General features: G+C 47.4%; 1 protein-coding gene across 1 annotated transcript; it reads left to right on the top strand.

Moving 5' to 3' along the window:
• The first annotated feature begins 5,680 nt into the window (after positions 1-5,680).
• Positions 5,681-7,532, top strand: LOC122049571 (protein ASYMMETRIC LEAVES 2-like). Its single transcript, XM_042610945.1, has 2 exons — positions 5,681-6,421; positions 7,465-7,532. Exons 1-2 carry the CDS (start codon positions 5,716-5,718, stop codon positions 7,467-7,469), a joined length of 711 nt encoding a protein of 236 aa, XP_042466879.1. The 5' UTR covers positions 5,681-5,715; the 3' UTR covers positions 7,470-7,532.
• Positions 7,533-16,137: the final 8,605 nt, after the last annotated feature.

Raw genomic sequence — 16,137 nt, 5'->3', positions numbered from 1 at the left:
GCCAGAAGGTCGCACTGCCAGAAGCGGCCAAGAACGAAGAGAAGGGGATAGCGAAGCGTCAAAGTGAAAGTGGCGGACTGCCTTTAGGGTTTATAAAGTCCATTCATTCTTAGGAAATATCGAAAGCCGAGCCGAGTATCTTTTTGGGTATACACCCAAGCGCCGTCCGATAGAAGGTGTGTACAGAAAAGGGTCAAAAAGCTAGCGTTAAGAGGCGTAAGCAGTAAAGGCGCTGGACAGGTGTCATCACGAGAAGAAGCGCATTCATGATTGACAGGACAAGGAAATCATGAAGAAGGATAGGCGCATGTAAGGGCTTTATTCACAGAAAAGCCCGCCCAAAGACAAAAGAAAGCAGATGTTTCGCAGGGAAGAGCCAAGAATAAGCGGGAAGCTTCGTAAAGCTGGCAAGTTTATGTGACTTTAAAGAGGTCGGGAAGGCATGATCAAGTCAGCAAGAGCGGTTCGCAGGTCAGGAAATAGTGAGTAGGCCTGTGCAGGTGTTCCCTGCTCAGACTATCTAACCAAGCCTACCACAAGAGCCGCTGGGTCGCCATAGCTCAAGGGTCAAGTAAGGTTTACGTACTTCTTGCTTTATTAGCCCTATACCATACATACCGTGAGTACAGGGAGAGGGCGGTTGGTGCGAGTTAGCCCAAGGCCAGTAATAACGACCAGGTCAACATGAGGCAGGACGGACGAAGCCGGGAAAGACCAGCTTACCTATTGCTATACCTCCCCCGTTTGGGGCCAAGCCATCGCCACCGGTCTCGGACCATAATATTATTACTGTTCTCGGACCAGCGCCATCGCCACCGATCTTGGACCGGAGTATTATTACTGGTCTCGGACCAGTGCCATCGCCACCGGTCTTGGACCGGAGTCTTCCAGACTCTCGCCTCAGTGCGAGTTATAAGTGAGCTCTACTCTCACACCCAATGACCTTTCAGGTCGGCTCCCATGCGAGAATTAAAAGTGAGCCCTGTGCTCACGCCCAACGACCTTTCAGGTCGGTTGTCCCAGACTCTCGCCTCAGTGCGAGTTATAAGTGAGCTCTGCTCTCACGCCCAACGACCTTTCAGGTCGGCTCCCATGCGAGAATTAAAAGTGAGCCTTGTGCTCACGCCCAACGACCTTTCAGGTCGGTTGTCCCAGACTCTCACCTCAGTGCGAGTTATAAGTGAGCTCTGCTCTCACGCCCAACGACCTTTCAGGTCGGCTCCCATGCGAGAATTAAAAGTGAGCCTTGTGCTCACGCCCAACGACCTTTCAGGTCGGTTGTCCCAGACTCTCGCCTCAGTGCGAGTTATAAGTGAGCTATGCTCTCACGCCCAACGACCTTTCAGGTCGGCTCCCATGCGAAAATTAAAAGTGAGCCTTGTGCTCACGCCCAACGACCTTTCAGGTCGGTTGTCCCAGACTCTCACCTCAATGCGAGTTATAAGTGAGCTCTGCTCTCACGCCCAACGACCGTTCAGGTCGGCTCCTATGCGAGAATTAAAAGTGAGCCATGTGCTCATGCCGAACGACCTTTCAGGTCGGTTGTCTCGGACTCTCGCCTCAGTGCGAGTTATAAGTGAGCTCTGCTCTCACGCCCAACGACATTTCAGGTCGGCTCCCATGCGAGAATTAAAAGTGAGTCTTGTGCTCACGCCCAACGACCTTTCAGGTCGGTTGTCTCAGACTCTCGCCTCAGTGCGAGTTATAAGTGAGCTTTGCTCTCACGCCCAACGACCTTTCAGGTCGGCTCCCATGCGAGAATTAAAAGTGAGCCCTGTGCTCACGTCCAACGACCTTTCAGGTCGGTTGTCCCAGACTCTCGCCTCAGTGCGAGTTATAAGTGAGCTCTGCTCTCACGCCCAACGACCTCCCATGCGAGAATTAAAAGTGAGCCTTGTGCTCACGCCCAACGACCTTTCAGGTCGGTTGTCCCAGACTCTCACCTCAATGCGAGTTATAAGTGAGCTCTGCTCTCACGCCCAACGACCGTTCAGGTCGGCTCCTATGCGAGAATTAAAAGTGAGCCATGTGCTCATGTCGAACGACCTTTCAGGTCGGTTGTCTCAGACTCTCGCCTCAGTGCGAGTTATAAGTGAGCTCTGCTCTCACGCCCAACGACCTTTCAGGTCGGCTCCCATGCGAGAATTAAAAGTGAGCCCTGTGCTCACGCCTAACGACCTTTCAGGTCGGTTGTCTCAGACTCTCGCCTCAGTGCGAGTTATAAGTGAGCTTTGCTCTCACGCCCAACGACCTTTCAGGTCGGCTCCCATGCGAGAATTAAAAGTGAGCCCTGTGCTCACGTCCAACGACCTTTCAGGTCGGTTGTCCCAGACTCTCGCCTCAGTGCGAGTTATAAGTGAGCTCTGCTCTCACGCCCAACGACCTTTCAGGTCGGCTCCCATGCGAGAATCAAAAGTGAGCCCTGTGCTCACGCTCAACGACCTTTCAGGTCAGTCGTCTCAGACTCCGGCCTTGGGACTACTCCTATGCAAGAATCGAAAGCGAACTCTACTCTTACGCCCCTTTTTGCCCCCCCCCCCCCAGTCAGGCTGGCATGTCTCACGCTGATCAAAGCATCTTCGAGTGATCAGGTCAAGCAGTAAATTGACTCTCACAACAGACCAAATGGGCAAATGGAATCGGGCGGGACAGATTGCCCAGGAGGATGAGCCTCTCCAACTAATAAATCTCAAGGTCACAGGCAAGTACAGCAGCATAGTTCAGTGAACGTACAAAACATTCATTACAAAGCCAGCACCCACTATACGAGCTCAATAGCTGAATTACTGTTTATGAATTACATAAAACAAGTAAGGGATACAGGCGCTGCCACAGGAAGGAACGTCCTACAGGTCAGAAATTACTATTTATGAATTACATAAGACAAGTAAGGGATATAGGCGCTGCCACAGGAAGGAACGTCCTACAGGTCAGGAGCCACTGAGACAACTAGATCCCGGACAGGAGCCACTAAGACAACTAAAGCTCAGATAGAAGCTACAGGAGTTAGTTAAGGGATGTAGGCACTGCCACTGGAAGGAACATCCTGAGGGTCAAAAGCCACTGGGATGTTTAAAGCTTGGGCCAGCTCTGCTTGGAGGGATCTGATGACTGTCTGTTGCCGAGAGATGGTGTCTTGTTTATCGTTAAGGCACGTACGGAGGAGGGATAGCTCGGTCTCATGCTCTCGCTGCAGATGTTCCTAGAGGCTAAGTTGGCGCTGCAGGTCAGACTGGTATTTCTCTTTCATCACCTTTTCAGCGTGAACGCGAGATTTAGCAAGGCGATACAAGGCATCTGCGTCCCGCCAGGGAGCAAGTTGACGATCTCGAGCCATGGACATATTTTTCAGTTCGTGTTTCTTCTCGGCAAGCTGTAGGATGAGTTGGTTTAGCCGCACTTGGGGGGATGGCTGATCAACCTCGTCAAAAGAGGGCGAATGCATTGTGTCAAGGAGAAACCGGGAGAAGGCAGAATGACGAAAAGCAGGAAGAAAGCAGGGGAAAAGAAGGATACGAGAAGGGAGCGTCTTGAGGTCTTTTTAAAGAGGAGATTGAGTACTTAAGACAAAGCAATTACGCAGGCACCGTACCCCAGGCAACCACTAAAGCAATTACGCAGGCGCCGTACCCCAAGCAACCACTAAAGTAATTACGTAGACAAGGTATCCCAGGCGATAGGACATAAAGGTTGGTACGGTATGTAGGGCAGGAGGCAGAGAGCACAGAGGTGTGTATGGGTCTAGTCAGTCAGACTTGAGTCTTCCTTCGACTAGACTTGTGGGGGAGGCTTGTGATACGGCGCGTAGTGGCGGGGCCCAGAAGAAGGGAGGAGAAGAGTCAAAGCTATGTAGCGGTCAAAGGACAAGGTGATGCGGTAGTCAAGAGTCAAGATGATGTGGCAGTCAATAGTTAAGGTGACTTGCCGGTCAAAAATCAAGCATAGGAGGTGGTCAAGAGTCAGGTCTATGTGGTAGTCAAAGGTCGAGCAGACCTGTCAATCAAGGAGTCAAGGTAGCGGAAAGACAAAGGGCGACGACAGGTGGAGCTCAGGGACAGGTGTTGCAAGGGACAACAGCTCAGGAGAACAGGGTTGCTGAAAATGTGAGTCAAGGAGTACAGGTCGAGATAGGCAGAGCTGTTTAGAGACAGCTCGATCTACAGGCCTGCGTTCGAAGGCTCGGAGCACAAGTCACAGGGTATAGGTCGGGAGTGGCAGAATTGATCAGAGGCAGCTCAGTCTACAGGCTTGCGTTCGAAAGCTGGGGAGCAGGTCATAGGGCAGGTACCACGGATAGGGCTCGACAGATCTGCGAGGATACGGCGTGAAGCCATGGACACACGTTCGAAGGCCCGATTTAGGTGGCAAAGCTAACAGAGGGGAGTAGGTCTGCCTGGGGGATGTGAAGCAGATACAGGCTATAATAGACCAGAGGAGCTAAACGACAAAGGAGTCAGGGAATCATAACTACCTGTCAGGGGGTAATTATCACACACCAGGGGATATGCGCAAAGGCGGAGGTTCCTAAACAAGAAGATGCCTTTATAGCCAATAGTAGTCATACAGGTGTCATTCACTACATGACAAAGCTCAGCGTCTAACGTTTTCTGACATGCTTGCAGGTTCTAGAAGTCCTTGCTGGTGCATAAAAAGGGGAGGATTTCTCGTACGCGGGGACGCTCACTCGTCATTCCTCACCAATCTTTCACTTTTTCGGATTCTTCTCTTACACTTTCCGGGAAAAAAGTACTTGACTTGAGCGTCGGAGGGCCTGACCCGGGGACTTTTTCCCTGGTTTCCGGCCTCTAACGTGAGTGGGGATCGTCTGAGTGTGTGCAGGACCTGCAGCCTCGTCAGCCGCCCGTGGGAGCTTTTTCCTACACACGTCCAGGCCATCCTTGAGCCACCGCGACTCTCTGTCAACAACTAGTACATCGCGACCAACCTTCATCCGACTCAGCTTCCGGACAGGATCAGTACCCGAACCAAATAATCCGAATTAATTTTGGATGGTTCGGTTTGGTTGACAATTTATTCGGTTTGGTTCTTGGTTGAATTTAAAAATTTACAATAAACCGAATAACCCGAACCAAATAAACCAAATAACTCGAACCGACCCGAATGAACACCCCTACTCCTGACCGCCACGTAAGCTTAACTTCTGACCATACCGTGATCTCGACTTCCAACCACGTCATCTCTCCGACCCCACGATCACATATCGTATCATTCACCATGCGTCTGACGTCTATATATTTACATGTATCTTTCTACGTATCCGTGAGCCGGTACTAGGGGCTGTTACATCTATATTTTTTTAAAAGGGGTATGATATACGCAATCTTCGTTAAAAATACGTGGCATCTAAATAGCCTTGGATCTGCATTTTACTTGTTTTTGTTTAGCCACATTATAATTACCCTACTAATTAAATAAGGAAAGATTTTAAGTCAATTGTATGGTATTAGATGCTAACAAGGAAATAAATGAAATCTATGCGAATCAAAATTAAAGAAATCAATCAGTTTCTACTTTTGTACGGATCGGATGGATAAAATAAGGATTAAAATAGAATTTATAGGTAAATCATGAGAGCATAAATAACACATTAAATTAATTAATTAATTCAAACTGACGGACGGTATTTAAGCGTGCCAGTATATTCTTCGTAGCTGTCCTTTTCCTGGCTTCTCGCTTTCCCTGTCGAGATCGATCATGGCTTCTTCGTCGTCGTCGCCGGCTCAGGTGGCGTTGTCGTCGTCGGTGTCGACGGCCTCGGTTTCATCGCCGTGCGCGGCGTGCAAGTTCCTGCGGCGCAAGTGTCAGCCGGAGTGCGTGTTCGCGCCGTACTTTCCGCCGGATCAGCCGCAGAAGTTCGTGCACGTGCACCGGGTGTTCGGCGCCAGCAACGTGACCAAGTTGCTGAACGAGCTGCACCCGTACCAGCGGGAGGACGCCGTCAACTCCCTCGCCTACGAGGCCGACATGCGCCTCCGCGACCCCGTCTACGGCTGCGTCAAGGTCATCACCACGCTCCAGCACCAGCTCCGCCAGCTGCAGATCGATCTCTCCTGCGCCAAGTTCGAGCTCTCCAAGTACCAGTCCGCCGCCGCTCTAGCGCAACCTCCCACCTTGCCCTCCGCTGCTTTCCTCAACCATCACAACCACGTCACGGGCTTCGGGTTCTGGCAGGATCCGCTGGCCAGGGATGTTCGCCATTGCGTTAGCCAACACCAATGGACGCTGAGAACTCCAAACGGCGACTCAGATCTGACGGCCAGGGACGCAGGACTGGCGGCGGCGATGAACGCCACCACTGCGGCCACCATCGGCCTCTTCGGCACGCAGTACTCTAAGCACAGCGCCGCAGGCGGCCACGAGCGCTCCGGCGTTGGTCCCATCTACAGATCCATGTTACCAGGTACTCTTTACTTAATAGGCTTTAGTATTTTATGGATCTGGTTTCCCCCTTTGGCACATATATCTAGGCTAGGGTTCCAAGCAGAAATATATTAGCTCCAAATTAAACCTAGGTTTTTGAAAAAAATTTGAGGAACTCTTTCTCTTGTTTTTTCTTTGAAGAAAAAACAAATCTTGGACTCGATCGTGACGAACAAAGAACAGCAATGATACATGCTAAATGCTTTAATATAATTCAAGTAAATCTTATACCTGCATGAACATGAAGAAATGCTTTTTTCTTGTATTGTTAAGTAGCGTAGAAATTTTGCTGGTTTGGCACATTAATAAGAATATTGAAAGTAAATAGTCACTACAGCAAAAGTTTTGGGTGTTTTTAATTTTATTGAACAAGTAGCATTGTGGATCGGTTTTATGCTTTTGTCTTTTTCAATCGATTCAGAGGAAGATAAATATCCAGGGTATGTAAATTTAAGCAAGTGAAATTAGATGCAGGAATTTGACATCTTTATGCGTGAAGTAATTCTGAAAAGGGACAACGATCCCTCTATAATATTATTACCTCAAGCATTTCCCTTATTTCTTATATTATTTTCATATGTAACTGAGTCTTCTCAATCAAAATTGAGAAATATTGGAAAGTAATTTACTTAGTTTATAAAGATATGATATTTTGAGAATACATTGTCTTTTCATGAAGATTTATTCTCTATTTGCAATTAACTGTTTTATTATGATATGTGCATTAGCCGAAAATAAAGAATTTGATGTTTTAGTGATTCCAATTGCCTTTAGTTTTTTTTTTTTCTTTTGAAGCTAAAAAAGATGAAAAGAAATATATGCTATTTTTGAAACTTTTTTAAAATTATTTTTCGAGATTATTCACAAATACTTTATGCTAAACAGTCCCTTGTTCTTTAATTCACTTGCTTTCTTTAATTACTAGCTCGTGAATCTCAGCTAAGAGAATACAAATATTATACATAATCAGTCATTTTCTGTTTTATCTATAGCTCTACTGTAATTTCGTTTGCGTCGTTGCAGATTAAACATTTGTAGAACATATGGCTTGCTGAAGATCAAAGTGAGATAGATAAATCCCGATTGACGATCCTGGCATTTCACCTTTAGCTAGTCAAACTACAAAGAACGCAATTGTCTTTCATTATATACATCTACCACTTGATTTAATAATATCTTGGTCCATTACTGGTCTCTTCTGTATCCCAAGCGAACAATATAATTTGCACGTATTCCTTGTTCTTATATACTAATTAAGCGACAATTCTTGTCCTTCAATTGATTTTCAGTCCAGTTATTATCTTGCATTTCCTTTCCTTTTATTTTCTTCGCTTTGACTCGAAGCAAATAAGAAAGTAAAAAATGCTATCTTTTCAGTTCTTGGGATTCAAAAACAGTACAAGTTGATACAAGGGGAACAAAAAGGATTACATTATACACAGGACTCAATCCCCATGAAGATAAGATTATGGTATAGCTTTTCCATTTGGTAGTCATTTCATTGTCTTGGGTATCTGCAACATTGTTATTGGAATCCCGAGAAGGTCAAATAAGAAGCACTTAGCCCAACACTTACCTAGACAAGGCCATTATTAATTTACGACGTAAGATTGGAGCCTTGGCTTTTTCTTCGACTAGCGTTTTTTTGGAGATTAATTAGGCGAGAACCTGAGCAAAGAGAAAGAAGCAAGGCCTCCCTGCAACCTAATAAATTAATGATCGTGCAGCAAGAGAGAGAAAGGGTTAAGAAGAGGTAGGCAGGCAGAGGAGGTAGATGGATGACAATGCAGTGAGGTGGAGGAGCAATGATGGCTTTATGAATTCTTTAATGCGATTCACCGCTGCTCACGTCTCGTCCCTGGGCACGCTGCATGCATGCATGCTGCGGCAGCGGTGGCTCCCACCGGACGGGGATGCATTGGATGTGACCCATGCATGCAGTTTGAAGCTGGCTAGTGACGATATGTCCGCGCGCTTCTTTGTTTGCGTGCATGGCTCCGCCAAATGCCTCGTGCGAGTCGCGAGCCGAGCGAGGAGATGTGCATGAGCGGAAAGGACATTATTCATTTACGCGCTGCATGCTCCGACAGTACCCCCTCACGCGCTCAGGGGCGCGCGCGTAGATGCCAGAAGGGACGAAAGGCAGGCATTAAGAGGAGGAATAACTGATCTATCGCCCGTTCCTGCCAATAGAAAGAATATTGACGCGCGCGGCCAATGGACGACTTTAATTTGGTCCATTTAATTCATTTCATTGCATGATGAAGGCGCGCATTATAGTAGTGAATGGGGACAGCAGCAAGGACATGAGGAAGAAGAAGAAGGGGCATGTGGAGTAGGTTTTTAGGGGGACAAAATGAACCAAACTTTGGCGCTCACCCCGTATAGCATAGATCACGCTCACCCCGGCCCGTAAGTGAATGCCATGCTTTCTGTATCCTTTTCTCGCCAGTTGATGACATTGATTGAGGAGAGAGGTTGTATGCATGAGGATGGTGAGGGACCGATGCCAGCTCAGTCTTGTTAATTTATTTTTGTCCTTGCCTTCGTAGGAGCTCAGCTCGAGTGTGATACATCTTCTTCAAGTAAATCATATATATATATATATATATATATATATATATATATATATATAGTAACATATGCATGTGGATGCCCATAAACTCCCTCATTGCTTCATAACTTATCATCTTTCATAACCTCATAATTTATGTCAATGCATGATCATGAGAATTTCAAGATGGTTATGTACCTATAAGTACCATGAATATATTCTTTTCAAAGATGAGAAAAAAAGGTCAATAATATTTCATTTTCGTATGCAATTGCATATATAATTTCATAACACAACAAGAGAGTTCTACTTGTTTTAAATTTAGCTACAGATAATATCAAAAAATCTATAGATATGTTTATATTTTTTTCTCCATCAAAATTATTCACATGGCAAGAAGTAAAATTCATAGTTTTTTCATGCTATGTTAACTATTGTCTGATTAACTATTAGTTAGTTACTTATTTATATAACTTCCAATGTTTCAAAAATACTTTACAGTAATGTGTTACAAAATCATCTTTTGATTATATCATATTTTATCATTTATTAATAAATATATATGATGCATGATAATTATTATTAATGATTTAGTTTTCTTTCTATTAGATTTTCACTATGTCTAATCTTTCAAAGTTAAAGTTTGTAGCTCTTGACATTTCAAGGAAAAAATTATCTATTGTGGATTTTGGATGCAGAGATTCATTTAGATGCTATGGGTTTTGGAGACACCATAAAAGATAGAAATAATGATTCTTTACAAAATCGTGCAAAAGCAATGATATTCATTCATCACCATCTTCATGAATACTTGAAAATTGAATATTTGATCATCATTCACTTGAGTTATGGAATAATTTGAAGGAAAGGTATGACTACTATAAAATCATGATTCTTTCAAATGCTCATTATGAATGGATTCATTTACGTTTACAAGATTTTAAATATGTAAGAATGTTTAGAATCAGCTCAAAATTAATCCATTTACGTTTACAAGATTTTAAATATATAAGAATGTTTAGAATAAGTTCAAAATTAAAATTATGTGGTGAAAAAAATATTGATAAAGATATGTTGGGAAAAAAATTATTCTACCTTTCATGTATCTAACATGCTCCTGTAGCAACAATATAGAGAGAAATGTTTCAAAAAATATTCTGAGTTGATTACATGTCTTCTTGTAGTTGAGCAAAACAATGGACTTTTGATGAAAAATCATGAAACTTGCTCAATTGGTGCTAGACCATTCCCTAAAATGAATGAGATAACTTGTAAAAATGATAAATGACAACATAGACAAAAATTCCATCTTTGTCATGGTCATGGTTATGGTCATAGACACGAAAATGATCGATTTCAAACAAATTATGGTGGTTATAATAAAAGAAACACAACAACTTACTAGAAGTTGACAAATGAAAATGGTAAAAGGGTTCAAAGTGGATAAGATAATGATGAAAAGAAAGTAGAAAATTCATGTTATAGATGTGGCATGAAAAGATATTGGTCACGTACTTGTCATACGCCAAAGTACCTTGCTAATCTCTACCAAGTCTATTTAAAGGGCAAATTAAAAGATATAGAGACAAATGTTGTCTTTCAATACAATAACATAATTTTTTGTCCTTCTATGATAACACATTTTGATATTTCTGATTTCTTTACAGATGATGGAGGAATAAACAATTTGATTGGAAATAAAGATATGTATGGAAATGTCTAAGATGATCAAATATTTTAAATTAAATTAGTTTGTTTGTTATTATGTTTCTTTAGTAATCATTTAGTTGTTTCTCATTATGTATTTCTTTTGTTTTAATGAAGAATACCATAGCTTTTGGGTTCAATAATGGAGATTTGTACCTTGTTGATAGTGCAACGCCACATTCTATATTCAGAAAGGAAAAATATTTTTCTTATTTAGAAATTAGTGAAAGTAATGTTAATACAATATCTGGAAGTACAAATATTATTATAGGTTTTGAAAGAGCTAATATATTATTATTTGGAAGAAAAAAAGTTTTATTGATAATGTATTGTTCTCTCCTAAGTCCTAAAGAAATTTATAAAGTTTTAAAGATATTCACTGAAATGGATATCACATTGAGACACATGATAAGAATATTGAAGATTATTAAAAAAACATAATAGCAAAAGAACTAATTTGTTTTAAAATATTTGATCATCTTAGACATTTCCATAAATATCTTTTGTCCCGGGATAGACAATTAGCTAGCGCATGATGGTGTTTCTACCATGAAGTCTGGGCGTCAAATCTTGGCTAGTAGTCGTGTGTCTGCCCTCCCTCATGCGCTATTCAACAATACAAAGTTAGTAGTCATCCATGATTTACCTCTTTTGTGTTGGTTTGGGGATGAGCTGACGGAGGTGTCGGGGTAAGTAAATCACCTTTTGCCACCATAATGAGTGATCCTGTCGGGAAGCTGAGAAGACGAACCTCCCGGAATGACGTGTCTGGAAGGTTGACTGCATCCCCATGACCCTGCTGATGAGCTGTCTCCTGTGTTGACCAAGTCGTCCGGAAGTCCTCTGGTCAATAATCCCTGCAGCCAGCGACCGGGTTGCCCCGATCCCTGGTACCCCGATGCTCAAGGTGAGTCCCGCGAACATATAAGAATCCACATAATAACAGGACAATAAAATAAGTGCGAAATGAGTACAGCGACGTACCCTGGCCCCGGGGGGCGTCATCGGATGGATCGGTGAGTCTGTCACGCTGCTAATCGAGTCGTCATGACCCAGAAGAATGGATGCATCTGAGCCGATCGAAGAGGAGCTGGATCCGGAGGTGACAGCACGGAGCCGAATACGGCATGGATTTGAAAGGTGATACAATCGGAGTACAACGGCGACACGACCGACATGTGACATCGGCACACAGGTCGAAATATAAGAACGACGCGCGGGCCGGAACACGACACACAGACCGGATAATACCAATAACACATAGACATAATAGCGGTGCAGATAGCGAAACACGTTAGCTCGATGGCCGGCACCACATCGGCTCACAGGCCGAAGGTCATCTTGACTCAAAGGTCGGAGTATACGAACCTAGGCACTCAAATGACAGCTGCCCGGAGGGTAATGGCGACTGCTAGAGGTGGCAGCGACTATCGCTGGAGCTGACACCTGCTGTAGGCGTCAGTGACAGCGGCGGGAAGCACCGGTGGTCGTTGAAAGAAGTGTCGATGCCCGGCGGCGGCCGCTGGACTCGGCGGCAGCTGCTGGACGCGGCGGCAACTGCTAGAGGCGGGGACGACGACCATGAGAGGAGGCAGCGGCGGCTGCTGGAGGCAGTAGCGCCCGCCGGAGGCAGCGGCAACGGCAGCGACTGCGGGAGAAGGTGGCAGTGGCCGGGAAAGGAGGAGGCAGCGACCGCAGGAGGCAGCGGCGTTGGCCGCAGGAGGCTGCGCCGGCCGCGGGAGGCGACGTCGCGCCCATCCGGTGGCGGCCTCACGAGGAGGAGAAGAGGAGCCGCGGCGAGGGCCAGCGAAGAGCAAAGTGGCGAAGGCGAGAGAGTTCGCGGCAGCGCACGTAAGCAGGGAGAAGAGGAGGTGCTTGCGGCCGGAGGGGGAGGAGAGGAGGCGGAGGCCGGCAGTCGGCGCCAGCGCCGGCGAGAAGCCCGAGAGGGAGGAAGAAGATACAGCTCCTGGCGGCTCCCAAGCACGAATCCCCCCCCTTTTCCCTGTGAACAGTGCTTCTTTAAAAGCACTAAAACCCTAATGCGTGAAATGACCCAAATGCCCCCTCCCTCATATATCCTAACCTGCATCCGGATCACAAGTCTCCCCTTCAAGTCTAGTCGAAGGAGGCACAAGTCCGACTGACTGGACCAAATCCCAAAACAGAATCACTGCCGAACGCGAAATCAGATCACTGTGCTCATCTTATCACGTCGACCGAGCAACTGTGGTGATGCCAGGCAAAATGACTCAAGTAGTAGTGAGCAAGCGGCGAGAAATAGTGCGGTCTGGCAACGGAGATAGTGTTGATGGGGTAGAAAGGCGGGAGATTGAGTTGAGTGAGCGATCAAGAAGGTGTCGATCAGGTAACTGAAAAAATAAGAACTGAGTAATTCGAGAGCGCGTCGTGCGGGGGATGGTAGCCACGCCGAGCGAACCACGAGAAATGATGTCAAGTTAGAAGCCGGCACGATGCCGAGAGGGCAACAGAACACAATGCCAAGCGATCGGCAGAACATCAAGCGAGTCCTGTAGACGGAGTGGGCGTGGAGTTTGTGAGAATCGAAGGTGAACAGGAGCAGAGCCTTTGAGTCGAGCAACGAGTAAGATGCGAGTGCCAATCAACGCGATGGGTGGGATGAGTGTCGACCGAGCAACAACATAGAGTAAAACACTAATGATGAGTGCGAGGCAGAGCGACGAGTAAGCGAGCTGCGAACGATGAGTGCCAGGCAAAATGACGGATGAGTGGCAAGCGCCAACAGGGCGACAAAAAAATACTGGTCGGAGGGCCATAAAATGTGATCAGGAGACTGATCGAGAGGCAAAGCAACACCGGGCGAGCGTAGAGCCTGAAAACTGAATCGGGAGCATAGCCCGTGAAATCGAGTGCGAACGAAGATGAAAGTTGCGAGCCGAACGGGCGCATCGCACATGAACTGAACTGAGGTGTAAGCCGTGAGTCAAGGGCGCGTGGAAGTGAAAGTCGTGAGCCGCGCTGGTGCATCGCACGCGAAACCGAAACGGAAGTCAAGAGTCGAACGAGAGCAAGGCCTATGAGATATCCTGATTCAAAATCGGTGGAGATACTCTTGTTCGTGACTGCCGACGATGACTCGACCCCGAATGGGGCAGATAAAGTGTTCCGCTACGTCCGTGACTAGTAAAGATCGCTCAAACTCGAACAGGAAGGATATAAGATCCGATATGACTGCTCGACCCAGAACAGGGGTGATAGATGCTCGTGAAGATTGCTCGACCTTTGATGGGGGAGGTAGATGCTCGTAAAGACTGCTCGACCCCTGATGGGGGAGGTAGATGCTTGTGAAGACTGCTCGACCCCTGATGGGGAAGGTAGATGCTCGTTCGACCCCTGATGGGGGAGGTAGATGCTCGTGAGGATTGCTCGACTCCGGCTGGGGGAGGTAGATGCTCATGAAGACTGCTCGACCCTGAATGGGGGAGGTAGAATATCCGATGCTCTGATAAGCCGGTCGGTGAAGACGCGGGTTTAAGGTCGCCGCTCGACCGCTGATGACGTGAGGATTTAAGGTCGCCGCTCGACCGCCGATGACGCAAGAGTTTAAGGTCGCCGCTCGACCGCCGATGACGCGAGGGTTTAAGATCGCCGCTCGACCGCCGATGACGCGAGGGTTTAAGGTCACCGCTCGACCGCCGATGACGCGAGGGTTTATGGTCGTCGGTCGACCGCCGATGACGCGAGGGTTTAAGGTCGCCGCTCGACAGCTGATGACACGAGGGTTTAACGTCGCCGCTCGACGGTCTTCAAATATAACTCAAACCCGGCCGATCGGCGCGGGGTCTTCGTCATCGAGCTCGGGGCTCGGATAATATACGCCCGGCCGATCGACACGGGGTCTTCGACATCGAGTCCGTGGCTCGGATAATATACGCCCAGCCGATCGGCGCGGGGTCTTCGTCATCGAGCTCGGGGCTTGGATAATATACGCCCGGCCGATCGGCACGGGGTCTTCGACATCGAGCCCGTTGCTCGGATAATATGCGCCCGGCCGATCGGCACGGGGTCTTCGACATCGAGCCCGTGACTCGGATAATATACGCCCGGTCGATTGGCACCAGGTCTTCGACATCGAGTCCGTTGCTCGGATAATATACGCCCGGCCGATCGGTACGGGGTCTTCGACATCGAGCCCGTGGCTCGGATAATATACGCCCGGCCGATCGGCACGGGGTCTTCGATATCGAGCTCGGGGCTCAGCTAATATACGCCTGGTCGATCAGCACGAGGTCTTCGACATCGAGCCCGTGGCTCGTATAATATACGCCCGGCCGATCGGTACGGGGTCTTCGACATCGAGGAACTTTGACAGATTAAATAACTAAAAGAAAGAGTATAACTGAAAAAACTGACCTACCGACCAGCTGAGAATCTGACTCAATTCCTCAACTCCCGAATACCCGTGGAGTGAGGAGAATATGATATATTCTTCAGAATTTACCGCGGTAATGAGGATGACAGAAAGTTCTGGCGTCATCCATCTTCACGTTCCAGACCAGGTGTGTTCCCACAGACGACGCCAATTTGATCCTGTCGGGAAGCTGAGAAGACGAACCTACCGGAATGACGTGTCTGGAAGGTTGACCGCATCCCCATGACCCTGCTGATGAGCTATCTCCTGTGTTGACCAAGTCGTCCGGAAGTCCTCTGGTCAACAATCCCTGCAGCCAGCGACCGGGTTACCCCGATACCTGGTACCCCGATGCTCGAGGTGGGTCCCGCGAACATATAAGCATCCACATAATAACAGGACAATAAAATAAGTGTGAAATGAGTACAGCGACATACCCTAGCCCCGGGGGGCGCCCTCCGATGGATCGGTGAGTCGGTCGCGCTGCTAATCGAGTCGTCTGACCCAGAAGAATGGATGCATCTGAGCCGATCGAAGAGGAGCTGGATCCGGAGGTGACGGCACGGAGCCGAATACGACATGGATCTGAAAGGTGATACAATCGGAGTACAACGGCGACACGGCCGACATGTGACATCGGCACGCAGGCCGGAATATAACAACGACGCGCGGGCTGGAACACGACACACAGGCCGGATAATACCAATAACACATAGACATAATAGCGGTGCAGATAGCGAAACACGTCGGCTCGATGGCCGGCACCACATCGGCTCACAGGCCGAAGGTCATCTCGACTCAAAGGTCGGAGTATACGAACCTAAGCACTCAAATGACAGCTGCCCGGAGGGTAACGACGACCGCTAGAGGTGGCAGCGACTATCGCTGGAGCCGACACCTGCTGTAGGCGTCGGTGGCAGCGGCGGGAAGCACCGGTGGTCATTGAAAGAAGTGTCGATGCCCGCTGGGGGCGTCGGCAGTGGCATCCATTGCCGCCGGAGGCGGCGTGAGACAACGGTGCTAGTCGCCGGGGACGGCAGCACCC

The sequence above is a fragment of the Zingiber officinale genome, chromosome 2B (assembly GCF_018446385.1).
Source record: "Zingiber officinale cultivar Zhangliang chromosome 2B, Zo_v1.1, whole genome shotgun sequence".
In the NCBI taxonomy this organism is placed as follows: Eukaryota; Viridiplantae; Streptophyta; class Magnoliopsida; order Zingiberales; family Zingiberaceae; genus Zingiber; species Zingiber officinale.
This window is presented reverse-complemented; position numbering and strand designations above follow the sequence as displayed.

Bases quoted from the DNA above. Each gene is read 5' to 3' on its own strand.
- LOC122049571 (XM_042610945.1), top strand. From the start codon at position 5,716: ATGGCTTCTTCGTCGTCGTCGCCGGCTCAGGTGGCGTTGTCGTCGTCG.